The following is a 27,958-nucleotide window of genomic DNA, read 5'->3' on the forward strand; positions in this document are numbered from 1 at the left end:
GTACAGAGTGAAGGAAAGACTTAGTTAAGCGTAATATATTACCTACCAGATAGCCTGTGGGCGGCTCTCTTTGATGGTGATGGGATATTGTGTTGTAACAGAAAGCAGTTGGTACTGATACAGATGTTGCAGAGGGATCACGAGAAGTAAACTGGAGCAGAATTAGTTAATTTTGTTGTGTCTTCTCAAACTACCATACTGTTAGAAATACTAAAATCTGTTGGTAAGCCTGTCACTTGGCATTTGTAAAATATTATTCTTGTTAGGAAACAGGCTGCACATTCGTAAGCTTTTGTGTAAAGCAAACAGACGTTTGTTAGTGTTTGTGCTTACAAAACCTGCAGAAGCCAGGAAACAGCAAGCAAAACATTAAATGGTGTACACAGCGAATGCCTTTTGTGCCAAGTGCTGCTGCCTGACCTCTGTCTCTGCAGCATCTTTTCCCCAAGCACTGTTTCTTCGGTTGACCAGCTGCCCAGAAATAGAGGTCAGTGGGAGATGGGAACAAATATTATTAAAAAAAAAAATTATAATTATAATGATAAAAAGTAATCTAATGGGGGGTGTGTGTGTTGATTTAAAAAACAAGCAAACAAACTCTCCTGTCTTGAGGTGCAGCTGATGCAGTAATGGGTGCTACAAGACTGGGGACCTGGTGCATTAGAGAATTGAGCCTGATTAATAGTACAGATGTGGTTTAACACTCATGTAAATCTAAACGGTCTGTCACCGCAGGCTGGGCCTTGTCTGCAGCTCCTGTGGTTCTGATATATCATGTTGTCAGAGTAGACAGTCCTAGAGACTCTCCAGAATAGCAAGGTTTTTATGACATGAGGTGCCTTAGGCAGTGGTCAAAAGCTGGGAATTTAAAAGCAGAGCTCCTAATCTTAGTCCTTTTTCTGGCCAATATGTTAGTTGTGGAAACAGCAAGCAATTGAAAGATATTTGATTCCTGAAGGATCAGATGTCACAATTAAGGGGTTTCCATCCACCTCTTGGGTGATCCTGCTTTATACAGGCCTTGGATCAGAATCGATGAAATGGGAATTGGCCTCATGCTCTGTCATGCCTCCATATGGAAATTTTGAGGTGGTGCAAGGAAGCAAGGAGACCTGCAGTGCACACCTTGGGCTGTTCTTTTGTCAAGGCCCACTCCTACTGTAAGGCAGCTCTTCTTCCAATTGTCAAGCTGGGTAATCCATTCCATTGAAAACACAGGGCAATGTGGCTTAGTTTTCTATGTCTCGTTTCTCTGTACTATGTGTTTAGCTGTCTTTGGTGTTCAGTTTCGGCTGATCTCAAGAAGTTCTTCAGGAGCTGGTAGGGCAGAATGGCAAGAAGGCTACCTTGTAGCTTGGTCTCTGAAATCTGTATTCCTGTTAATGCCTGTTTTGGGGAAACTATAAAAAAAACAAACCACTGGAGTCGTAGTTGCGGGGCAGTTTACAAGAATGCTTTGGGACTATAGGGTCTAGAGAAGACATTGCAAAGAACATTGGTTCCAAATTTCTGCAAGGAACTCCTTCCCTTCTCTAGAGAAAAGGTCGTAAAGCAAAAAAACTACAGTTACAGGACAGATAAAACATATCTGTATTAGTACACATATCATGTTAGAATGCCAAATTGATCAAGATCTGAAATTTTTAATAAGTTCATTTATTGATTAGCACTTTATATTCAATCTCTCATTTGATGAGAATAATGGAGGGGAGAGATTTCTTTAAAAATGCAGCTAATAATGAGACAAATTTTATCTGAGGCTTGTTCTGCGAAAGTTCTACCAAAACTGAAGTTGGTATATGCGTAGTTCTCAAATGCTTGCAACACTTTCTTGTACCATCTATATGTATTCACTGATCTGTTGAAGCGGACTGAGAACGGATATGAAAGTCAAGACAATTTCCATTATCAAAACTAATGAGAGATCCCAAAAGATAAGTGGCTGCTTTCAAATGGAGAAGAAAATCAATTTGTTCACTGCTGTGGCCTCCAACTGAGGCTGGATCTACCTCTGCAGCTTTCGGTATCTGAGGCAAAGGATGAGTTAGAGCAATGAAATAAATGGATTTTGTAAGCTTGGTTGTGCAAAGTGTCACACTTACCACCTGGAGATGGTTGGAGGTATTCAAGTGAAACATCACCTCGAAGAAATCTTGTGTGGATTTACTGGTTAAAGGAAGACTCAAAGGTGACTTGGAACAAGCTTGAAGGAGGAATTTTGTCTGAAGATGAATTTTATGGTAGTGCTGCAGTTGTCATGTCTATCTAACAAAGAAAGAAGAAAAGAGAGAAAACTTGTCAGGAAAGGGTTTTTCTAATTTTTAGCAATGGAAAATACTTTGATGGAAGGTGAAAAGAGTTCTTTTGTTTCCAAAGTACAAAAAATGAGACACCAGTTCGTTCGTTCTTATTGTGAGGATTTGGGGATTTTTTTCTTTTTAAAGATTTAGTTTGTATAAAGCTTACTTTTTTCCCCTCATCAACATAATCCCTGTTTGAAGGTGCATATAGTAAAAATGTACTCTTTTATCTTGATCTACCGGCATGGAATAAATGCTGCTGCTTTCCCTTTCTTAAGAGCTAGACATAATATTTCAAAACAATGTGAAGGTTTAGCTAATGAAAAACTGTGCTGTTAGAAAACTTCTTAGAGGAACATTTGTTTTGAAGGTAAAAAGTTTGAGACTGTTTTCTGCGTGCCACTTCATTTTCAGTAATGCTGTTACCCAGCACTGGGACAGTCAGTGTCCCTTGAGTTATTGGACAAACATGAAACGAGAGTGGAGAAAGGCCAACATCTGCATTATAAATGGCAGATGTGTTAGAGTGATAGGTGTTTCTTCTTTTAGTGCTGGAAAGATATATTATTGGTAGTTCAGCACCATGTATATTTTCTTACCTCTTCTCCAAAGAGTCTTAGTTAAAAAAATATTTTACTAAAAAGCTAATTGAGAACAAAGCGATGAGACAAAACACATCATGCCGCTATGCAAATACAGCTGTTTGAGCTATTTTGTCTCTTGACTGAAGACTTCATGGGAAGCAGTGGAGGAAAATAGCTTCACATCTATAGTATGTGATTTAATTGAAGATATGAAAGGTACTGGTCTGTGCTGATGTATTCCAGTACACTTACTATAAGAAATCAACTGCTTGATTGAAAGCTGCAAATTGTAATTTGGAGAGCATGGATGGAACGACGTGTTGTTGCTAAGCTACTGGAATTTTTATGACCTGCTCTTTATTTACTTCACAAAACTAGAGAAAAATGAGGCTGTATTTTAAGAATCCGTATTTCAAAACCCACTATGGAATTCAGAGATCTGGAGATCTTGCCTGAAAATAAGTTTGGTGGCTTTTCATGTTAGTGTCTTAACTTTGGGTATGATGCGCCCTTTTGATGCTTCTTTTGATACTTCCTATTCAATTGTGAACAGGAAGGTCTGTGTTTAAAAGAAGCTGTTCTTTTGATGTAGTTGTTACCATCGCAGCCTCTGCTAGTGTTTAACAAACCGCTGACTTGTATAAGCCTTGGGGGGAAAACACGTAGTAGTTTTCTGGTTTAAATTGTGTTACCGGTTAAGTGTTAAGAAAGCGAATGACATAGAATGTTTTATTTTCTGTGAAGTAAACAGGATAAGAGAATAAATTTTTTTGGCTTTCTTTAAAGTTAGATTTTTCTAACCAGCTCAGCTTTTGTAAAGAGTTGAGAGAATGTAAAGGGGAAGAGAAAGCTGTAGGTTATGTTATCAGTAACATACAAACATAGGCTGTGAATACCGAATACATTTGCCTTTGCTGTGACTTGTGTAACAGTGATACGGTTTTATTTTAAAGGATAACATTGTAATTTGTTTTCTTTCCTGGCAGCCTCCAAAGGTAAAATGCTTGACAAGAATCTGGCATCCGAACATTACAGAGACGGGAGAAATCTGCCTAAGGTAGCAACAGCATTCTGTTTCTTTTTAACCTTGGAGGTTTTTCTGTGTGAATAAAACATTGCATGTAATTTTCATGCCAATATCTTTTTCAGCAGATTCTGCAAATCAATGGCAAGTGATGCTTAGGAACCTGGAACTACAGAAAATATTTTTCTTGCCGTGTGTTAGAGGCTGTGTAGAGCTCTCTGTAAGTCTTAACTCTTCAGGTTAAGACAACATTTTGTTCTACTTTGGGTAAAAAGTAAACTCCAACCTAAACAAAACTTAGTTGTTTTTTTTCCTCCCTCTATAGGTGAATAGTCCTCAGGCCCTGAGAGGGCTTAAGGGTTTACTTGTTTTAATGCCTGAGTATGTTAAGTGCTTGAAAACCATTTATATTTCAAAAAGGAAGGAAAAAGTGTTCCTTAAACTTTGTCAGTAACTCTTCTATATTTGCCATTTGTTTATTTTAACATTTAATATCCGCTATAAGAGACGTGTGCCAGTTATAACAAAACAGATTTGCAGGAGTCTAAGTCCAAATATGAAGCCCAAAAACTTTATCAAAGTGAGAGGCTTATGTTGCTAGGTGGTTTTGCTTGATAGTAAATGTTTCCTCTTCAAAATCAGTTTCTGAAACTTTGTAATTTCAGTGTTTCATGATGAGTACCTGATGGTGAAATCGGCCAGAAACCAAATATGAATGGAAGTGAGAAGCATGACTGTCATTTTTCAAGTTAATGGGACATAAAAGAAAAAAATAGATGAAGCAGAAGAAATGAAAATAAGTGAGATTGAAAGCTGTTCTGAAAATCCAAAACAGTTGCTACCATTTGTGGGATAGTAGTGCTTAGAGAAAAAAAACAACAAAATTTTTCCTCTAGATTTGAAAATTGCTTTAATGTTGTGTTCAAGGTCCTGGTGAAAAAGAAGTTTTCGCAGGGTTATCTGTCATGCTTCATAGGCAGGTCAGGTTCATCAGCTGATAACAGCTAAGGAGCTGAAAAGCCCATCTCTGTGCTGCACAGAGCACAGTGGTCTGCTTCATGCTTCTCAGAATCTCATATCATAAAAGGGTGATAGAAACCAGCTTGAGGAGGCTGTAGCATGTTTCTGGTGCTCGCTAGTGCCAGACTACTGCACCAGGAGTACAGGCAGCAATGGGTAGCATCCATAGATTTTACCTCACTTTGGGATTGGAGGATTTAAAAGGTGGTTTTTAACAAATACATATTTCTACTTTTAGCAAATTTGCCAGCCCTGTAGTGTTTCTCAGAGCATCCTAGTATTGTTGCATTTTACACAGCTGAACTTGTCACTTGACAGTAGGGAGACTGATTTAAGGATCATGTTTTAACAGTTTAAAATTCCACCAGAGTCCTTGCAGCTTAGTCAGTGGAGAAAGCTTTGACGCTTTTCGTCAAATAGTGTGAGTAAAGGAATGAATAAGTGAGCTGTCTGGAACCAGGGAACAAGAAATGCTAGACACCAAACAACAGCCAAAAGTTTAAGCTCTAACTGCAGTACTACATCTTCTGAGGTTAAATAAAGCCTCTTCATGTTCTTGAGGATATTTCACTGTTTCTTGTCTTTAAATGGTGTTAATTGTGAAAGATGAACATAGTGTTGAAACATCATAATTCTACTTCATGAAGCCTTTTTTTTTTTTCAACACCTGCACTGAAACGCCAGCATTATTTCGTTGTTGGGCACTTCAGCATATGAAACCTTTGAGATGTCTTACCGTTTAGATGGAAAAACTAAAATAACTTAGATTGCTTTATGCCTGTTATAATGGAGAATGCACTCTATATATAGTACCTGCAATCAACTTATACAAGAGTCTTTACATTAGAATAGCTTCAGTTATTTTTAAAAGCAGAAAAAAATTCCTTATCAGTACTTTTCCCAACTGTCTTTTACTAAACATACCTCACGCTATGGTATGTGTTGGTTTGATAATCATCTCTGAATTAAAACGTAGCAAATTATTTTATTTGTGGTCAAGTATAATAGTTTTGGGCAGGAAAAGTGTTGTTTCTCTGTGCTTTATGGATTGCAGTTACTCCTAACTATATTAATAATGGACCATATTAATTAGGTCTGGACAATACTTGTGGGTGTTTTCTCTGCCACACATATGGATAGAAAACATCATGATACCTAGAGCGGATATGCTTGCTTACTACATACACCACTCGACCACCTTCTTGACGATGTGTAACGCATGCCACTGACTGCTTCCCCCCCTGCCCCTGCATTGATGTGATCTCTCAGGTGTTCTTTTTTTTTCCCTCCTTGACCGCATAAGCTTTTAGAACCACTTTTTAGAATCACTCAGCAGTTTCACTGCTATTCTGCTATATGTTGAGGTGGTCAGTCTTGTTGGATGTGTCATTTCTTCAGTAGGTGTTGCTAGTTAAGATTTGGTCACTTCATGATGCAATGTTAAAGGCTTCTAAATGGAGAAGCGTTTGAACTAGTATAGCTCAGTGTTGCAATTTTGCCAGTTTAAAAACTGATTTAAGTTGATTACTTGTTTCTCTTTCCTAGTGCTGTTCCCAATCTTCTCAGCTGTGGCAATGTAGAAACAAAAAGCACTTTAGAAAGATTATTTACACCAATTGCTCTGGTTGTCCAGTCTATAGCATGGCCTCCAGAATGGTTGGACTGGCGGAGCTGGGTTGAGCAGGGAGGTGGGCATTGGGAGGCGAGCAAGAGAATAACCCCTGTAATGTGTCACTGCCAGTGGAGGGTTTCTGAAGTGGATTTTCAATTCAAACTTACCTTGAATGATACTTTCTGTTGGTAAAAGGAAGGCAAAAGTTTTGTTGCCGCTGACATTTTATGTTGATAAATGTGTTCATCTGAGATCTTTACATAAAGCAGACTTTTCTCCTGGTCTGATCTCCCCATTACAAGTAATTCTTAGTCACTTAAGCTGTAAATCATCTCAGCTGGACATCCAGAAAGTATTAAGCCATGTAATTCCCAGTTCAGTAGATGTTTTTGCAAGGTCTCTAGGATGCTGTGTATTTAAGAAGAAAAAACAGAATGAGAAGATATTTGTGGAAATGAAAGCTGAGCAGCTGGCTGGTCACATCAGTGGCTGTTTTGGTTACTATAGCTTCAAAAATAGTGATTTTTGCAGTCTTCCCGTAGGAACTCGGACATAAGGATTTGAAATCATGTTCTGGGAGGTCTCCCTAGATACAAGCACCAGATGTTAAGGCATGGTTGAGGACCCGCATGGCTTTTCTTAGATCCTCTACAGCTGAAGACAAAGCAAATGGAAAGTGTTCTACTGTCCTTCCCCATTCCTAGTGAAGTTCCTTGCCTGACAGACTCCTGCTCGTGCCACAGCATTCCTCATCCTGTCAGCCCTGCCGCCTCTTCCCCAAGGCATGCGCTCGCCAGCTTTAGTAATCTGAAATGCTGCAGAAATGGTACAGTTAGTTTACCCCTCTCTTTATTTTTGCAAATTCGTTCTCAAGCATCGCAAGGGAAGCTTCTGAATTTTTATTCAATCTAAATAATAAATACTAGATGAGCTTTCAGGCACTCCTGGCTATTTTAGAACAGTCACTTCAAGTAAACAGGTTTTCCTGCCCATCAGCTGTCCTGAAACCCTGGTAGAACATATGGCTTCTGTGGTGTATCTGGAAGCTCATCAAAGGCAACCTCTTGAAGCATCGAGTGGGCAAGAATAATTCTGCTGGTTGTGCCATTTGAGAACTTCTAGTAGCCCAGCTCCTCTATGACAGCAGGATCCTGTGGATGACAGATCTTTGAACAGAAGCTACATGCAGATGTTTGTTCATCCACTAAACTATTTCCTGGTGTATTTCTACTCATTTAAGTTTTCATTCTGCTGTTTGTGTATATGGTGCTCTGAGGGCAGATCACCACTTAGACCTCCAGAACGTCTGGCAGTTATATCTAGGTGATCCCTGTGGAGAGCATGAGACTTCCTGTCCGGTGAAAAGTTTTGATTGGGTGCGTAATGATCATTCCAAATCTGTAGGAAGGAAGAGGGATGCTGGTCTAAAAATGAGTTATGTCAGCAAATGAGAAATATTAGGCAAAGATACACTTGTCTGTCTTCATTGCTTTTCTGCCAGAGCTCTATGAGAGGTATGAGTGTCTCCTCTCAAGTCTTGGCTGATGATTTCCTCAGCTGGAGATCTGCCAAGAGAGATCTGAGGCTTTGGGAAGCTGGAAGGGTGTTAATGAGGCTCAATTGATATGGTCAGGGACTTTGAGCTCTGTCAGTTGATGTTTTTTGCATTTTTTTGTGTGTTAACTTATTCCTCGCTCTTACATTCACAGTGAGGTATATGAAGAGGCAAGGGGGAGTACTGTAGCGTAATTTTATAAGGAACAGACAGCAAGCCAAAAAGTCCTTTATTTGCTCAAAACCTGAAAATCCTGGCTCTTGCCTCTTCAGCAGCGTTTTTGCTTTTAGTTTTGTAATATGAACAAAAATCACAGCCACGAGGTGCTATTTTTAATGTTCTTTAAATTAGTTTTGAGCTTTGCCAGTGGTAATGACATATTTTATCTTTTTTAAGGCACAGAAATGAGACTAGCAACACGGTCAAGATGGAATAGTCTTGTCCAGTATGATCATCCTGTTCCTAGCCTCTCTACATTGAACGAGGAGTAATGCTAGTCATAGTATATTTCCTTGGACTGAAATCTTGGCACATTCAATAAATAACTATATGGATAGCTTACATGGTCCAGTCATCTACTGTAATTTGAAAATAACTTAATCCATGTCATCCTGAAAGTTGGTAAAACCTAATATCTTAAGACTATTTTGCTTTAACCCTGTCGTTTCAGTAGTAGAAGGTGATGGTGATGAATTTTTATGCTCTGCTACTTTGCTGTATGAATTTTCAGTTTGAGATTTCCTCTGTTAAGAAGCAGACACACGATTGTGAAATGATGCTTCAAGGAGTCTTCCAGACGCTTCCTTTCTCATTCAGATTAGTGCTTTTGCTTTTACAAATGTGAGCAAGACTTCAGCTCATCTCTGTTATGCTCTGGTCTCCTGTATTTTCACTTCTCATAACAACTGATGTTTTGACTTGAAAGGTCCAGGAATGTCTAACCAACTGAATACACCTTAATGTTTTCAACTTATTAATATATTGGCAGTTTCACTTGACTTAATATGCAGCATAATATGCAGGTCACGTAAAATTCCTGTACAGTATGTGTATAGGAAAGTCTGTATCTTAATTATGTATATTAATTTTCATATATTTTTGTATTAAAATTCAGGAGCGTGTATTATAGTTTATAAGGAACACTTCCTTCCTGTAAGCGATCTCTCTTGCCCAGAGTAGTCTTCATAGTGATTTCCAGTTGGGTTTGTATGGTGTCGAATTTGTAAAGCCTTAAAATATTCTGCGTGCAATATAGCTCACTTACTGTAAGAGTCTGCCCCTAGGCTTTCCTGCGCTGTGTCCCAGAGCCTTGAGATGCATCTGCTTATGTCACAGCTGCTGTAGAAAGTTCCTCACCAGACAGACCCAAACTATTTCACTTTCCTATCCCTGCCTCTAAGAACCTGAAGTCCATTCACAGAAGAGAGGATGATAATCCTCTTTTTTGCTAGTCCCACCAAAAATACCCTTTTTTTTGGATTGAATTGTGCCAGATTCGGTGAGAGATGGGTCTTTCTGCAAGCCTGTATCTTCATCAAAGATTGAACATGTTCTAAACTGGAGCATATGTGTCTGTGTGCTCAGGGGAAAACAGAGGTTCAACGGTGAGACTGTCTCACAAGGGTATCTGTCATACTTATTTTGTATGATGAAAATAATTCAGATTTTTTGACAAAGGTTGAGCTCAGATCGGGTGATCTGTAATGACGTTATATATAATGTAATTCTAGGAAGACATGCCAATTCTTGTGCTTTAAAATCCCAGTACCTAGATAGAGTGCAAGAGGTAATTCTTGTGTTTCAATTACTTGCTAAGTTCTTAATGTTTTCTGAGAAGATTTCTGACAAAGTTTGTTTAACTAGAAGTTGCACTGTGTAATATATGTGTGTCTCTTTTCCAGTTTATTGAGAGAACACTCAATTGATGGCACTGGCTGGGCTCCAACTAGAACATTAAAGGTACTATTTTCTTTTAGATACATACATTTGGCTAGATACGTCTTTTAAAATACTTTTATGGACTTGGAAAGAGACAGATAATGTGGTTTGCTCTACGAACAACTGAGTTTTGTGTCTTTCAGCAAATGTTGGTGACAACACTGAAAAAACTATAGCGCTAACTGACTCTAGATATGTTTGCTAGTTTTAGCATAGCTGCACAAAGACTGTTTTGACTGATAAAAGGTTTTGTAGAATGGTATGATTGCAGACAACCCTGAGAAACCATGCTCGGTAGGATTGATCTGATTTTTGTTGACCCGGACAACAAATACAAGAACATGATGCGAGCAGGACCAACCAGTAATCCATAACCCTTGTAATTTCCATTGTATTAACATTCCTGATAAAGCAATAGTTGGTCCCTGTGTCCCCGTGACCCCCGTTCCCCAAGCTGAGGAACTTGGAAAAGCAAAAGGCAAGATGCACTTGGGAGAAACACTATATGGAACAGAATCGGGGTGTAGTTACTGCACTGTTTTGAATTCTGTTCCATTGCAAGTATTCCAAGGGGGTCAACGCGTCTGCTCTTAGGTATTGCATAAAGCAATACTGACTTTTAGTCATTCCAGTAGGGAACTAACTGCCTCAAATGTCATTTTACCCGAGTCATTAAAATGTGAGTGAAATCTGGCCCCTGTGAAATGGCTGGTAGTTGTACCACTGTGATTGCAGAATGACTTCAGAGGTTGGTCCCACCACCGCTGGGCAGTGTTAACACATTGAGAGTCATGGCGCTTGTATAAAATACTCCTAGGGAGATTGCCATGAACTACATGCACTTCAGTGTATGACTGCTCTTGTCTTGCTATGGGAAGCGGTTGGTTGTCCATTTACTTTTACATGACCTTGCTGCCAGAAGAGTCTTGCAGAGCACTGAGCAATAATTTCCCTTTTGCTTTCACCAGGAGCCGTGCCAGAATTGGTTCTTAAAGAATGTTGGCTACGTTACGTAGTTAAAGGGTATACATGTCAGATGTTTGTTTCGTTTCAAAAGGCAAACTGAAAATGAGTTTTATCTTATACTTGATTTCCTCGTTGGCACTGTGAATGAGATCTGTGACTTTCTTCATGTGTTAAAATCTCTTAATGAGCATCTGATTTTCTGGAAAGTGAAGTAGAATCAGTGTGTGTGTTCTTACACACCCTGTCCCTATATTTTTTTCATCAGCTAGTACAGTTTTGGTTTGCTTTCATGTTTCTGTTTTCATATTAGGTTAAATCAAGACACTGACTGTGTAATTAAGTTAACTGGTCCTGTGTCTGTCCCTGAATTTCATTCCCAGAGAAAGTTTTTGGACTCCAAGTTTTAAACTTCAGACTTTAGAAAATTAGTACATCGATATTGCAGCTGGACAAGAACATACACGTATTTTTATCTGCTCTTGTAGCTTTCTTCATGGTATCTTTTTTCTAGAGATTAAACCATGGCTGTATGTTAAGACTATGGCTGGGAATAACCATTGATGTTACATGTACTTAACTTCCTATCCTCAGTGATGATGAAGATGTGTATTTAATCTCCTTTTTCATTTTATTCTTGCATCAGTTTGCTAACAGCATGTAATTAATTTCATAGATTAAATATCCTGGGATCTTAACTACCAGGAGGCTTAAGTTACTCAGTATTATGAAGCATTTTAGGGTGTTTTTACGTTCAATCAGTTAGAGGGGGGGGAAAAAAACTCCACAACCCCCCCCCCCCCCCCCCAAAAAAAAAGCCAGGAACTGTGTCTATGGGTGTTGAAGTGAAAGACTGAGCAAGGGAAAAGGAGAAAGTAGCTTAACTTTAAAAAGAAAAAAATAAAATCCAGCATCCCCTTTGGATTTTGTTTGGTGTTTTTTTTTTCCTCATGAGGATTGAATCACCACAATTGCAAGCTCACATTTTATAGCTTTCAAAAAAATAAACCCACCCCAAATTGCAAAGTTTCCATTCCTTTTTGTCTTCAGTCTCCATTTTAAATAAATGTGCAGTTTCAGTGAGTGTTCTCTCACTTGTCATTGTTCAATTGTTCATTGTTCATTTGTTCAATCACTTCATGTGATTTGAAGTGTCATCACAAAAAATAAGTACCACACGTTGGTCTTAACTTCCAAGTTGTGCCTCTGTAGAAACACTGTTGTGACACTGTTCCTCTAGTACAAAAGGACCTTAAAAAAAAAATTTGAGCAGAAATGGCCATTGGGGCTGTTGGTAAGCTGCAAGCGCTACTGGCCAAACAGTGTTTATGCTTGGGATACATATTGTACTTGGATGGTAACTAGCATCTGGAGGTAGTCTGTTCTTTGTTGAAGTTATTCTTCATCCATTCCAAGTGTGCTCTTTGAAAGGAGAAATAAACATGGGAAAGCTGGGTCTTGGTCAGGGGCAGGGTTCCTGACAGCCTGATCTTCGGCTGACTGTCACCTGTGAAGCTTCAGGCATGCCTTCCTATTTGTTTTGAAGCTTGATTAGTGTCCAAGTGCTTGGATTCCAGGCTACACATGCTTTTGAGATGGAAAATACGGAATTGTGTTGGTTTATCAACAGTGTGGCCACACAGTCTAGTTACTTATCAACGTGCATTAATAATTGTGGTAGGTGTGTGCTAACAATAGACCACAGAACTATATGAAACAGTGAATGACCAGTAGCAAACAAGAACCATGAGATGTGACCCAGGTTACTTTTATCTTTTTAACGTGCCACCTGCATCTACTCATCCTTTGTTTCTAACACTTGGATGCCATGGTTGGGAGAACCCGCTCATCTCTACAAGCAAAATATTGTGTGAATTTGCGCATTAGCGTTATAGATAGTAATCTGGTCTTAGGCAATGATGGACTTGAAAGTCAGTATTCTGTACTCCACTCATCAAATAATATTGAAGGCAGCCGGCTTTTTTGGAGGAGTAGTACCCAAATTTCTCCACTAAGGCACTCTGAGACACTGCTAAAATTTAATTTGAGAATGGGGAGGTCATGGAGTCCCCTTCTCTGGAGATCTTCAAGACCTGCCTTGATGCAGTCCTGAGTGATGTGCTATAGGAAATCCCGCTTCAGCAGGGGGTTTGGACTAGATGATCTCTAGAGCTCCCTTCCAACTCTGACAATTCCGTGATCTGTGACAAAAATTGATAGGTATTACTGATGCAGCCATTCTGAGTGCATTAGTAAAGCCATTCAAATAGATAACACAAAACCTCAAAAAGCCACATGCACAAGCCAATTCTGCTGTATACTACCGCATGCATTCATGTTACGTGCGTAACCTTTTCGATGACTTTAGAAGCTTTAGATTGTCTCATCTTCTGTATCCTTGTGGTGGCAGCAGAGCTCTTACATGAAAAATCCTTCAAAACAAACTGCTGTGACCTTTTTAAGACTTTCTTTAGTATTGAATGGGTAGAATCTTGAAGCATTTAAATTATGCCTCTTATCTTTCTGCAATAAAAAAATAAAATCTCCTAAATGCTTTTTAGATGTTATCTGATAAAATGTGTTTTAACAGTGTAGAGAATTCTTAAGGGGATATAAAAAAGCTAACTCAGTTCTATATTCTAGCATTTTGTTGCACTCGGTGTCATCTCATCCATGATTGAATTCTCTTTAAGTTATTTCCACTTTACTACTTCCTGCTGCTGAACGCGTTTCTGTGGGCCGCTGTGAACAGCAGCCTGTGTACTAGTGGAGGCGCTAAAGAATGTGCTATTTCTGAATTCCTGTATTAGATGCTCTTTAAATCAGGTTGTGAGGAAAGTTGGGCTTTGACCCTGAAACAGATCACTAGTGAGTTAATGTTTTAAAACAATCTATATTTACTTTTATAGTCACTGTTGATGCAATTATAAACGTTTTCTTTGTCCGTTGAAACACTCTTGAATCCTAAATTCTTAGGTAATTTCCAGTAGCAGTTTGCTTATGGATTGTTTGTGTAATCTTTCACTTCTTTATAGCTGCCCTTACAGTTAGCAACATGAGCTTATTTACCTTTCTGTCTCCATTCTGTTATGTTCTGCATCGTTTTATCGCATACTTCTTTCCTTTCTGAAACAGAGTATTCATAAAGTGAAGAACTGCTCAGGTTATTTTGGGCCTCTGCTCAGGCTGTCTGAGCTTGCTTTTCTCCTGCTTGGTCCGATGGTCAAAACTGAAGCTTTCCAGGTGGAAAGGAAATAGGTGGTTTTAGTTCCATTCTGTTCTCAGATTTATCACTGAAAATACTAGCTTTTAATACCTAGTATAAAATAACACTATTGTTGTTGCTCTGATACCCTGCTTCTTCCCCCTCAATAATACCAATTTCAAAAGTGCTTCAGCAGCTCCTGTTAGTCCTTAACATGCACTTCCTTGTACCTTATTTGACATGAGTATCATTGCTTAGTTACGATAGGCCTCCCTAGTGTTCATCAGCTTTCTCTCAAATGCTTGTTTTCACTTTTCTATAAAATTATCTCAGATAATTGATTTTAAAAAATAAAGGAAGAAGTGGATCTGTGTATTGTGATTGCCTAATTGATTCTAGAAGTCAAGCTGTTCCTTCTGCAATGATCTCTAACAAACTACAACTAGAAATTGGTCAGTGATGGATTTATGAACCATAAAAATAATCAAAGCACACTTGTGCAGCTCTGACTGACTTTGCAGGTCTGAGCAAAGCAATATTAAAACCAGTATTTTTAAATGTATGATGTTCTCAAGGAATATTTAGTACTTTTTTTTTTTTTTGCATTTTCTGTAGGATCTACATGTTTACTGGTAAGGGGTAGATGCATTTCAATTCTTCATTGAGATATATTAGAGAGCTAGTTTTCGGAATTTTTTGTGCTTTTGCTGTCAGGAGAAAAAGAAGTGGGAATGGAAAACATCAAGAGAGTCTTAAACTATAGATATGCAGATAGCTTTTTATACCCACTTACAGGAAAACAATTTTTTTTTCAGGAATTCCCTTCGATAACTTCAGATACTAGGTTAAGAAATATCTGTCTGTGGTGTTAGCTAATGCAATCTAAAAGGAATTAGGAGTTGTGTATGATAAACTATTGCTATTTGGAGTTTATCCATAAGAGGCTTCCTTATTTAATTAGCATTTAATACTAAATGGGAAAATATGCCTTATTTGTTGCCTTGATTCTGCTGTTGTCTTCAGACAGTAAAATTACTTTACTTGAAATCATGCAAATATCAAACTGTTATCTCTTGAACAAATAAATCAGAGGATCTTGACTTAATTTTTCCAGTTATGTTTAAGTGTAAACCTGAGTGGTTTTAAAAAAGCTTCAATATAAGCACAAAACTTTCATTTGTCGTCTTAGTGACGACAGCAGGTAGTCTGCTGTCAAAATTATATGTAATTAGTGTAGAGGAATATTTTAAGCAGATAATAACAATTGCCGTCTTCAGGATGAAGGGAAAAAAGTAAACCTGTATGTTCTGTGTTATTCTCATTAATTCTTGCTGCTGATACTATTTTTTTTTTTTTCTCAGCCAGCATTATGGTAATGTTACTCTGCTATTGGTTTATTCAAATCCTATTTTGGAATGGGTCTTTGTCCTGTATGTAGAAATGTCAAAGCATATGCTTGTAAAAGCTGCCTTCCTGGACGGAATGTATTTGTCCCCCGTACTGGTGAAGTCAGGAGGAGAAAGTCATCGAAGGAAGAAAACTCTAGGCTTCATGGCAGCAGTGGCAAAGAGCACAAATGCCAGCCCTTACTGTGCAGGAGAGGAAATTACTGGGAAGTCAAGCGTAGTTTGGCAAGGAGATTCTTGATCTTATATAAATTTTACATCCATCTCCTGGTATCTTAGAATCATAGAATCACAGAATGGTTAGAGTTGGAAGGGACCTTAAAGATGATCGAGTTCCAACCCCCCTGCCATGGGCAGGGACACCTCCACTACAGCAGGTTGCTCAAAGCCCCATCCAGCCTGGCCTTGATCCCCTCCAGGGATGGAGCATCCACAGCTTCCCTGGGCAACCTGTTCCAGTGCCTCACCACCCTCACTGTAAAGAATTTCTTCCTAAGACCTAATCTAAATCTCCCCTCTTCCAATTTAAAACCATTACCCCTTGTCCTGTCACTACACTTCCTGACAAAGAGTCCCTCTCTGGCTCTCCTGTAGGCTCCCTTCAGATATTGGAAGGCTGCTATAAGGTCTCCCCGGAGCCTTCTCTTCTCCAGGCTGAACAACCCCAGCTCTCTCAGCCTGTCTTCATAGGGGAGGTGCTCCATCCCTCTGATCATCTTCGTGGCCTTCCACTGGACCCGTTCCAACAGGTCCACATCCTTCCTGTGTTGAGGACTCCAAAGCTGGACACAGTACTCCAGGTGGGGTCTCACAAGCGCAGAGTAGAGGGGTAGAATCACCTCCCACGACCTGCTGGCCACGCTTCTTTGGTGCAGCCCAGGATGCGGTTGGCTTTCTGGGCTGCCAGTGCACATTGCTGGCTCATGTTGAGCTTCTCATCCACCAACACCCCCAAGTCCTTCTTCTTGGTCATGACCACCATGGTGACAGAACTGAGCACCTGAGAAATTGTATGTGCAGTCCCAAGGGGCAGATGGACTCGTATCAAGGTGTCTGCTGCCTCCTGGTGTAGATTGGTATGGAGCCTCTAAGCACTGGAGAGAAACAAATTGTGTGTGGCTTACAATCGGTCACTGCATGTGGGTTTCAAATACTGCATTAAGCAGAGTAATACCTGTTTTTTCAGGTGGTGTGCCTTGACCTACCTTCTCTAGCGTCATACAGGAATTGAGTCTGGTGGCTGTTGTTTTGGGCAATGTGTTCCTGCCTCCTGCACTGTTGCCCACTGAAGACTTTTTACACTACCTTATTCCTCCTTGTTCTGTTTCCAAGAGGCATGGTGGTGCATGTCACCCGAGCCTAATCCCCACCCGGAGCAGTGTTTGGCACACTGGTAGGGAAGGAGAGGGATGAACTTAATTCTGTGCCTGCAGCAGCTATTCCAGAAGGACACCCTGAATGAACTGACACCTGGGCACGTGGGCTTTCTTTTTTGTCTGAGGAGCAAGACACATGGAGTAACTTTCTGGGAGTCCTCACCTCCTCAGCTGTGCTGTGTTTGGCTGGCTGTAGGTTTTATGGGTGACCTTCTGGCTGAAATACTGTTTGGAGGAGAACTGTGCCCACTTACCTCTCGGTACTCGGAGTACCTCTCTCTCGCATGCAGAGAGCACTTTGAGGCCCAGCTCTGCGTGTTGATCTCATGGAGGCTCCGAGGACCACATAGCACAATGTCTCCTGCTGCCAACATCTTTGTTCTTTCCCCTGCTCAACAAAGTGAGTAACAACACATATGCTTGCAAGTAGATAGCTTTAGGGAAAGGCCACCAAGCAGCAGGGAGCTATACCTGTAGCTTAACAGAAACAGCTCAGTGCAAGTGTTTAGTCTTACCCTTTTTTCCCTGGAGATTTACTCTTTATTTGCTGAAAGCGTGTGAGATGAGCACTGTGGGTCTTGACCAAGACCCACATTCCTTGACCAAGGAATCTGTGAAGGAGAGAAAAGCAAGCCTGTTGGCCGTTGCATGTCCCTGAAGGTATGGCACTGATCTGCTGCAGACTGCTTTATGTTCCAAATAATATGGACTTTTTCAAAGCTATACTCTGTTCTTGCCAGCGCAGCAGGAGAAGAACCCACTGTGCTGCTGCATAAAGTGCTGCCGCTGAAGAGAGCGAGGCCGTTCTTGCTGTGTCTGTCTCTCAAGTGCATACATACATATGTGTGTATATATAATCTTTCTAACTTGTTTCTAATGAAAGCCTTAATCCCTGGCTACCCTAAAGATGAAAAAGAAAAGCGGTATGCTTTTGAAGTCAGAAGAGGGAGAAGTGCAAGAGGGTTGCTGATGCTAGCTGGGATGAAGAGTGAACTGATGGTATATCCCTGCATGTGTCCTTGAAGGGATTTTCTGCAGGATAGGAGGGGTATACTTAAGGTATCCTCCAAATTCTCCTATGTAGTGATCTTAGGGCATGGATAACTCATGAGCTAGAAGTTTTATCACGCACTCCCAACTAAGATCTGTTTCAGATCCTCTGTAATGACGTGGTTTGTGGTTTGACGTGTCACCCTCCCCAAACTGCAGTTGTCCTGAGGCTTAAGAGGCAGGGTCGTCCTCTTTCATTTACTGTGATTATATCCTGTGATTTTCCTAATCCTTCCTGGCAGTCATGAGATCACCCACTGCCTGTTACTGCCACTGGGTCTGGTGCTCGTGAAGCTTTGGACCCTGTTGCGACTCGTATTTACAATGTTCCTTGCTCAGGGGTTAAGCTGCACACCTTCCTGTATTTTCTGGGGTACTGAAGGGGATATCAGCATTGCAGAAGACAGCTCAAGGGAAGCTGTGAAACACAAAGGGATAACTACAAAAGGAACAGTAATTTGGCAAGAAGGTAGGGAGCAGCAGCAGAAGGTAGAAGCAGGTACAGAAGAGAGTGGTTTTGAACCAGTAAATGGGTAGATGAGGAAGGACAAAAGAGTGACAACCATTTTAGAGCTGGTTGGTTGTCAGCAAACAGGAAAGGATGTGCACAGTTTGTCTTTTTCTATAATGTAAGAAGTACTTAAGGGTGTGTCATGGTTTCAGCTGGGATAGAGTTGACTTTCTTCCTAGCAGCCGGTGTAGTGCTGTGTTTTGGATTTGGGATGAGAATGATGTTGATAGAGCACTGGTGTTTCTGGTTGTTGCTAAGCAATCAAGGGCTTATCTGCTTCTCACACACCCCCACCAGTGAGTAGGCTGGGAGTGCACAAAAAGTTGGGAGGAGACACAGCCAGGCCAGCTGACCCCGACTGACCAAAGGGATATTCCACACCATATGACACCATGCTCAGTATATGACGCTGGGGGGGAAAAGAAAGAAGTGGGAGCTGTTTGGAGTCACAGCATTTTGTCTTCCTAAGTTATGTGTAACGGAGCCCTGCTTTCCTGGGGATGGCTGAACACCTGCCTTCTGATGGGAAGTAGTGAGTGAATTCCTTGTTCTGCTTTGCTTGCGTGTGCGGCTTTTACTTGCTAAACTATCTTTATCTCAACCCGTGAGTTTTATCACTTCTGCTCTTCTGATTCTCTCCCCCATCCCACTGTGGGGGGAGTGAGCAAGTGGCTGCATGCTTCTAGTTGCTGGCTGGTGTTAAACCACGACAGCGTATATTAAGAGTTCCTAGTGGTTCAGAGCTTTCTTTTTGGTATGGTTTGGAGGGTGGTTTCATCTTCATTGGTCCAGATCTCTACATCCCAGCCTGGTGCTAGAGCCCATGTGATACGTATCTGCAGCAGGATGTCTGGCCTGACTTTACCCAGAAGTTTGCTTGGCACACACCACAACTGCTCTGACGCCACGGTCAGCAGGGACAAGGGCAGCTTCTGCTTCAAGATAGCACTGCTGCTCTGAACCAAACGCTGATGGGTTTGTTGGTGCCCTGCTCGCTGTGCAAGTGCCTGGCCTGAGGCGGCTCTCACAAGGGCTGGGCTGTCCTTTGTGGCTCTGATTGGCAGCAGGGACACGGGGGAGAGAGAGAGCCTGTGCGCATTCAGTGAAATCCAAGAGAGGGAGACTTAGCTGTTGCAATCAGCGGGGTTTCTGGATGTCCTTGTTGATCACAATTTAGACAGATATTTGCAGCTTTTACAAAAGGCACAGCTTTAATTCAAGGTACCTTTCAATGGTTCAAGTCTCCCTCTGTAAAGGAAGTCATCTAAAGAAAAGTGCAGTGCGAAAGATTTATATTCTTAAATACCTTTGCTCTCTAAAGTGCTTAAAATGTCCATTGCTGCTGCTTTCATTTCCTTACCTTTTCTCTCTGCCTCTAAAAATTAGCAGACAAAAAAATTTCAGACCCAGTATTTCGTAAAGAGGAGCTATAAATCACTGAATAGTCTTCTGCGTAGATCTGACATTATTCTATTTTTGTTAAAGTAAGCTTCAGGAAGTTTTTCTGCAGGGATATATTGTGTTATGTTTTGATTTTATAAATCAGCTGTATCAGTTTTGTAAAAAATGGTTTCTTTTTTTCCCCCTCTGAGTATGCTCAGGCTGGTGAAAATACTTAAATCACAAATCAATGTTTTATAAAAACCTTTGCTTCATAAAAGAGTTGCAAGAATCTTCATTTTCTTTCTGTAATAGCTAAAATAAAGCCTTATCCTTGTTTTAAATACAGTAGCTGCTACTACTAGCGCGTTTTTAAAGAGTGATTCTGTAGAACAGTGCAGTACATTAGTAAGTCTAATTAAACCATGCTTGTTTTCCCCAAATTGTTGAATATGCAATTTGTGTCAACTTTAATCAATTGAGTAGACTGGTCTCCGGAGGGCGATTGCTTTAGTGTTCATAATCACTGTAGTGTAGTTCATTAAGAAGCTATCACAGAATTCCCCTGGGAACAATTTATAAAAGATTATCTGCTTGCTCTGAAGTAACCTTGGGGACAAATGTCAAGGAGTCAGTAACAAAAGTAAGGGATTTTAGATGACTGCTCCTGCTTACTTGGCAATTCACAACTGTCTTAGTCTGGGAGAAGAACAGACTATAATTGTTCCTGTTTTCTTCCCGCTAGTATATTTGAGCACAGAAGAAATCGTTTTCCAGCCTTCCTCCTTTTTTTGTGTTTGCTAACTGGAGCGGTTCATGCCATTTAAATTACCCAAAGCCCTCTAAATAAACTACTGTTGTTGTGTTTGGGTGGGAAGCATGAGCTGGGATTGCAGGCACATGAGAATTGAGGTGGCCTTTGTGGTTGATTAAAGAAAGCTGATATTCTCTTCATCACCTTATTCCAGGTGGAAATGATGTTTTACCTGCTGCAGGAATTTTGCAAGTTATTGTAGCAGTGTTATATGTAATATTAGAGAGGATCAGGACAGGGAGAGCAAGTGTAAAAGAGAATGTTTTATTTGGTAGAAGGCTGTTTAGGAGGGAAGCAGTATTTTCGTAACTGAAAAATGCCTACTGTCTCTGGCATGACATTGTAATTTTTTAAAATTTTTTTTTAACCCCTTGAAGCAGTGGTTAAGTTTTGTGCGGTCAGTTATGTTGTAGTGTTTGCAAACAGGTAGTTAGTCCATGGGGAGAAATCAGAGATGGTTGTGGAGGTGTGTTGAGGCAGAAAGAGAAGTCCAGTAGAGCCTGGGGAAGGTGGGGCTGGGTGGGATGAAGGATGCTCGGTTTTCTAGGCTGTAATAGAAGGAGAAAGAAGCTGGGCTTGTTTGTAAGAGACGATTAAAGAAGGTGAGTGCAAGTGGAAGACCATCTTGAGCTGGTGTGTAGGCGGACAGGACAGCAAAGAGCTGCCCCAGGAGACAGCAGGCTGAGGTTTTGGGTGTAATTTGAAGCCCTTTTCCAAACTGTGATGTACAAAGCTTGGCACTTGTTTTATTTGAGTTACTACTTCAGTTTGTTTAAAAAACAAAATAAAATAAAAATTTGCTTCAGACATCTGCTTGTATAAATGACTGCTGCTCCTTTCATTGATCTGAATGGCTCAAATTGTTTGTATGTGAAAACTGGTTTAGCAAAAAGCTTTAACTTAATCAGTCTATTAGATCAGAAATGCTCCTTGGATCTCTAAAGAAGTTTCTTTGATTGGAAGTTCATTAGCTGCTTTTGTCTGGTGTGTTCTCTGCTTAAATTAATGTAGTAAGTATACTTTGCCTGTTAAAGGAAATTCTTAATTTACAAGTTTCATGTTTACTCTCTCTTCAGAAGAAGTGCTGCGTGGTTCTGTTTCCAAACATCAGCAAGCGTAGCTAACCACTTGTCTGATGCATGGTTTAAAGGGTATCGCTTATGTGAAGTGGTCGTGAGAACTGTCACTTGGGAAGATTTGGTGACTAACTAAATTAGGACCTCCTACAAATGCAATGCTTTGAGACTCTCTAGCTTCAGGAGAGACTATTTCAAAAGCTGTATTTAGTATTTTGATTCATTGCTCTTGAACTTTAAACATTGCTGCAGTGGCAGATGTTTTTCCTCATTTGGCATGCCATAAATAAATCTGTGGGCAGGGGTTTAATGTAACTTTTCACTCAAATGCAACACAACAATGCTCGAGATTGAAAAGGGGTGATTATAAAGGGTTATTTATAACAGTCTGTTGATCTTCTGACTTGCTTGTGTTGGCTTCCCCATGCTTGAGCTCAAAATAGTGATAGTGACGAGGAGCAGAGTGATTTCCTTCATTATCCACTCTTCCACTATGGATTTAACCAGGTACTGCTCTTTAGCTCAAGTGTGATACTTGAATCTTCTGAACTGACATAGTAGAGTGGAATTAAACATGAAAAACACTGGGTTACCTGAGACCTGCAGTTGGCTTGCAAAGACATCTAACCCCATGGGTGATGTCTGAGCTGATGCAAAGCTTTCAGGAGACCAGGGCAACAGAGAGAGGGCCTCCCTGGGCATAGCTGGAGCAGAAACCAGTTAAAGAGGTCTGGAGAGTTCCGCAGTGCCTTTTCTGCGGGGTCCACCCCAAGCAGAACGTGCTGCTTCATTATGAAAAGTGCAAGAAGTCCTCAGTTTTGCTCTGAGGTTACCCCTCAGTAGTGGGTGTACTTGTACCCCGTAACTGATGTTAAGCACGTAGAAGGAAGTAGACAAAAAGAAGTATTGTAAAGGAAGTGAGCTTGTCAGGTATTTGCCAAGTGAACAGACAGATCCCTATGTCTGATTCTCCTTTTGCAAGCAGATTCTCTCATTGAAGTAGAGCAGCATAAAGTGTGCGCATTATTAACATTTTAAAGTGACATCTGCCCTACTCCTACGTGTGAAGAGAACCTTTAAAAATTCTTGCATGTAGGGTTGACTTTCTGCTTTCAGAGTACTTAAGCCAGAAGTTCACTAAAGGTTTGAAGCCAAGGATGATGCTTTTATTACGTTAAAAGAAAACGGAAGTTTTTGAACTGTTAAATCTGACAGGATCTGTTCTTCGTGGCTTGCATATCCTTTTAGCTTGGCAGGAAAACGCGAAGCAAGTGCTCAGGCAAGTGCTTATCTGCATGCAGCAAGCAGCTCCGCTGAAGTCAATAATGCAAAGTGATTATTTTTGCAATGCAACAGTGTCAAGTTTTCCAAACATGAAATACTTGCTTCACTCTTGCTCATCTGTTCCGTCCCACTTCCCATTCTCAATATGATAGATTTAAATCCAGGCTGGCCTCAAAAACTCATTACAAATAGTGTTGCCCTCTGGTAGTAATTCAGCATTATTTTTTATGAAGCTGTACAAGGGTATAAAACAAATCCAGCAAATCATAAAACTTGAAGAGGTAGAAACAGATCTAAAATTATATTAAGAATTTCACACATAAGTTATTCAGTAATATCAATAATAATCCTTTCGTGCTTTTTGTTGTCTAGAATGGCTATGAAAATGTACAGCGCTCTGAAAACTCACAGCCTTACAGAGTTTTTTGCTGGGTTTTTGTGGTTTGGTGTTTGGTTTTTTTTATAGAACTCTGTGCAGAGCCAGCTTGGATTAAATGATGAGTGAAGTGTCTCAAAGTCTTTAAACCAGGGCTCAACAAATGAGAATGGGGGAACAGTTTAGGTAAACTTCAAAAGGGGGTGTTTATGGAATGGGAAAATAACTTGATATGATTTACATTTCCATTTTGAGTTCCAATGTTTACTTTCGTAAGATAGGGCTGGTCACTGCTTGTATTGAAGCAGAAGCTGTTTTGTTTGGAGAGACAATCTGCAGGTGTCCTGGTGGGGAGGGTCTGGGAGCCAGAGGTTTAGCACACTCTTTGATGTAAAGAGAAGGTGAGCTCTTCAGGATTTCAGGATCAATGTGACCGAGTTGCTCTTTTGTTTGTTTCTTTTTAGCCATGCTGGTAAGTGGTTGAATAGTTGTGAATAGTTTGCAACCCTGTGAATGCCATTTTGGTGTTCAGGCAGGATTTGGAAATGGACAGACCCCAGTGCATTAGTGGAGCTCCTCGTACCTCTTTAGCATGTTCTTTAGTGCTCAGTATTGTAATTCTGCAGCTACAGTCTGCTCTTTACTTGGTGTAGATGAAAGACGACCCTTAAAAAGTTACTTTATTCCTGCTTGTTCAAGTGGAATAGAGCAAATTACCATGCTTTAGTAAGGTCCCGTTATCAAAGGCTATGGGAAACACACAGTGGGTTAAAATCAGATGTAAGGAATTCTTAACACCCACAAGACATTCACTCTCCCTCCCTGTAGGACAATACAGCCTTTGAAGGCAGCAGTGTAAGGGGCTCCTGACCTTCAAGGGTCAGAGCATCTGCTGGGGCAGCGTGGGTGGCTGGAGACAGAGGCGCTCTCAGCTGTCCCTGGTTACAGAGTCCTTGGGCTGTGTCCATGCCAGGGACAGCATCCGTAGGGGCACCCAAGCTGAGCAGACCCTGAGAGCGGTGACACCGTGGCAGCCTGTGCTGTGCACCCTCTCATGCCTGAATGCAGGAGAGTGAAGTGGAGGTTGAGACCTTCACGTCTGTTCCTACTCTCCAGGCTCTCCATACCGCTGAAATCCTCCTTTATTCGGTGACTTTGGCTTATTTTTTTCTCTAGCACCGCTGCACTTCAGAAATAGTTTATCCCTGGGATTGCTTAATACAGGTTTCCTTAATACCATGTTTTGCTAACCTCTGCTATGCTCTGTTCCTGTGACAGTAGTTGTACAAGCAGCACAAAACTAAAAAAAAAAAAAAAAAAGATGAATTCAGAAGCTCCATTAGGAGAAGATGCTGAAACTGAAAATGCTGTCTGACAGTATCAGCTTTGCTGGGCAGATTCACGTTATTAAAAGCAGATAAACTGAGTAGGTAGGTTGTGCAAGAGCAAAGGAAAACTGGATTGTGAGAGGCTGTTGCCCAGATGATGCTGACACCTTGTCTTTTTCATTAGGGCATAATTGGACAGCGTTCTTAAGTGATATGGATTTCTGTGGTCCACCACAGTCGCCAGAGGGCTCGCAACAGGAAAGAAACTGCAATGCGCTCCTTCTTTGCTGTGGATAGGAAGTTTTTACTTTGAGGCTTTATCTTTACTGTGAAAAGTACATTTTAGCCATGAAAGGAGTAATGTGCAGTGTTTGTCCTGCTACTGGAAATCAGGCAGTGTGATTTTTCTTGGGTAAGCAGTCAAGTGCTAGCAGGCTGTAAGGGCAGGAGGTGTAATGATGATGTTAATTAAGTGTCTGGTAGTTGTGAGCTCCAGTGCCCAGACTTCAGTGGGATTTCATAGTAGGGTAGCTTAGTTATGCTGCTGCTAAAGAAAATGTTCTAGGTAGAAAGCTTGCCTCAGAGTTGTTGGTGGATGATGCTTTTAAGTCTCTTTCTGTAATATTTGGATCTTGTGCATCATCTTACTCTCTGAAGGTTGGAACTGAGGATGTGGGCTCTTAGGTCAGTGCTAGTGGAACCCTTTTGGAGAAGCCCACCCCAAAATAAGCTGTGTTTGGTGGTGCATTTGGAGGCAGATCCCCTGAAGCTTCCTGTTTGCACAAATTGCAAACCCTCTCTAGTCAGCTGTGTTAAAATAGATACTTAAAGGGAGTATTTGAGATTGAGTAGAGATTTGAGACACATGCTCATACAAGAGTGATATTTCTCCATGCTCATACCACACCTAAATCTCTTCCTCTAATATTTTGAAACAGTTTCAAATACTTGCGTGACACCGCTTTAATTTTCTAATTTTAAGGATGGACTGCTGACTTAAGTTTTATACCCACCCTTTGAACTAAGCAGTGTAGTCAGTTGGTGGCATATACTAAGGTATTATTCCTCTCCTTAAGCAGAGAAGCAACAGGAATAAGTCTCCTATATGCACAGAAAGATCTGAACTTGTATTTGAATATGCAGTATTTATTTTTTGGTGACTTCTCAATATCAAGCATCCATGAAATGGGAAAGCTTTTTCGATATTTTGATTTAAATTAGGAAAACATCACCCTTTATCTAGATTTGATTTCCAGTAATTTCACGGATTACTAGATAAATAAATTATGTGAACATGAAATGCATCTGAAATGTATGCCTAACTGACTATGCTTTTCCTTTGCAGGATGTTGTCTGGGGATTAAACTCTTTATTTACTGTAAGTAAATGAATATTTTGCATATGCACTTTCCTTTTTCCCGCCTAGCTTGGTTTTAGCATCACCTACTGTGAACCACATCTGTTGCCTCTTAAACTTGAGACTATTATTTGCTTTGGCTTCAGTGGGTGTTGTACAAGTATGAAATCAGTTTGTGTTTTTGTTTGTATAAGTACAAGACTCATACAGATGATCTGATTTGTGAGCTTTTTCATACGTGGTTTTTACTCTTGGTTATGAATCTATTAGGGATATTTTGGTAGCAAGTTACTCAGAATCTTCCACACAGTATGAAATTCCTTCTGCTAGTTTGCAGGAAATAGAAATTCATACTACTCTGAGAAGGAATTGTGTTGGTGTTATGTTTTTTGAAAATGTTTAGGTGTTAATGACTGCCCTGCAGTCTCCTTCCTGTTTTGAACACTTACATTCCTGTTCAAGGGCCTCGGTACCCACCTGCATTTTTGCATAAACCCCAACTTATTACAGAAATGATACGGTTTTGTTCAGGGATCCCATTTTCTTCCTTTTACTTAAATGGACAGGAGCAAGAAACCTGTGCCTTGTAATTACAGGAGCAATTTGAAAATGGAGGAGAGGGTAGGAAGCTGCAAGAGGCAGGCAGGATGCAACAGCTGCTTTTGCCCTAAAAGCAGAGGGAGGCTAAGTCTTTACTGTAAAACAGCTGCTGTTTTTTAGGGACTTGAGGATTATGGTCCCCTTCCACAGCCATTGCTGCTGAGTGGGAAGGTCAGGAAAAAGCAAAGAAAGGCACTAACTTGATCGCCACGTTTGTCATCAGTTCTGGAGAGAAGTACCTCAGCCACTCCAGAGTGTACAGAGGCAGCTGTGAAAAGCTTTGGATGGGGAGCATCACTGCGGGCTTCACTAGTCCCAGCCTGTTTTCAGGAAGAGGAATTCCTTCCACAGCTACCTATGGGAGGAAGGGCAGAGCAGTGTCTGCCCTCATGGTGCTATCGGCAGGATCGTGGTGTGTTTCTAAAACCTCTAGCATAAACTGTAGCCAGTGACTGGCTACAATCTCCTAAACTTTCCTGGTATCCAAAGGCTTGATTTATTTCGACAACTTCTTTGGTAAATTGATTTAGAAGATTGGAGAGCATTTGCCTTTTCAACAAAGAGTAATTGCATTTCACAGTTAGTCTCCCACTGTGTGCCAAGGAACTGGAAGAAAGTGAAAACCACTGGAGGTACAGAGAAGTGCCTTCAGAGGCAGAACTGCATGTAAAAATAATCTGTTGGGCAAACAGCTGCAAAGAGCGATGGTCATGCATTGGAGGCTGCAGGGATTTGTCATGGCCAGTAAGAGCGGTGCTTCCCTGCTTGCCTTTTAGATTTCCCTCACACCCAGCTGCTTAGAAATAATTAGGCTTTGAAAAGCTGGCATTGGATCGTACTGGCCTTGTACATTTTTTTGGAGGTTTTCTTGAAGAAAGTGAGTGAAAATGAGGTGGGCTGGTGTCCCGGTTTGAATGAAATGGGAGGTTTTCTGCTTAAAAACGAGTCAGAGTGACACGAGCCTTTCACACTTGAGAAATGATAGCATTTCACTGCTGTCACAGGCTAACCTTAAACTGGGGAAAGTGATCTGGGCTGCAGGCAGAGTAGGGGGTTTTGTGATTCAGTGTTATTTTTTATGATGATTCCCCTTTTATCAGCCTCTTGGTTTCCTTTGGTTTTAACCCTAGACCCTTTCTCCTTCCAAAGTTAATATTTATTGAGATTAAACTGACAGGCTTGAGATTTATTTTGACAAT

At 40.7% G+C, this 27,958-nt stretch overlaps 1 protein-coding gene across 3 annotated transcripts in view; it reads left to right on the plus strand.

Moving 5' to 3' along the window:
• UBE2F (ubiquitin conjugating enzyme E2 F (putative)) overlaps positions 1-27,958 on the plus strand; it is a 91,336-nt gene that overhangs the window by 31,316 nt on the left and 32,062 nt on the right. For all 3 annotated transcript variants that reach the window (XM_074144854.1, XM_074144853.1, XM_074144855.1), the window contains 3 exons: positions 3,871-3,941; positions 9,997-10,054; positions 26,148-26,180. In XM_074144854.1, the coding sequence (XP_074000955.1) occupies positions 3,871-3,941; positions 9,997-10,054; positions 26,148-26,180 (162 nt within the window). The remainder of the gene's footprint in view (positions 1-3,870; positions 3,942-9,996; positions 10,055-26,147; positions 26,181-27,958) is intronic.

The sequence above is a fragment of the Numenius arquata genome, chromosome 3 (assembly GCF_964106895.1).
Source record: "Numenius arquata chromosome 3, bNumArq3.hap1.1, whole genome shotgun sequence".
Taxonomy (NCBI): domain Eukaryota; kingdom Metazoa; phylum Chordata; class Aves; order Charadriiformes; family Scolopacidae; genus Numenius; species Numenius arquata.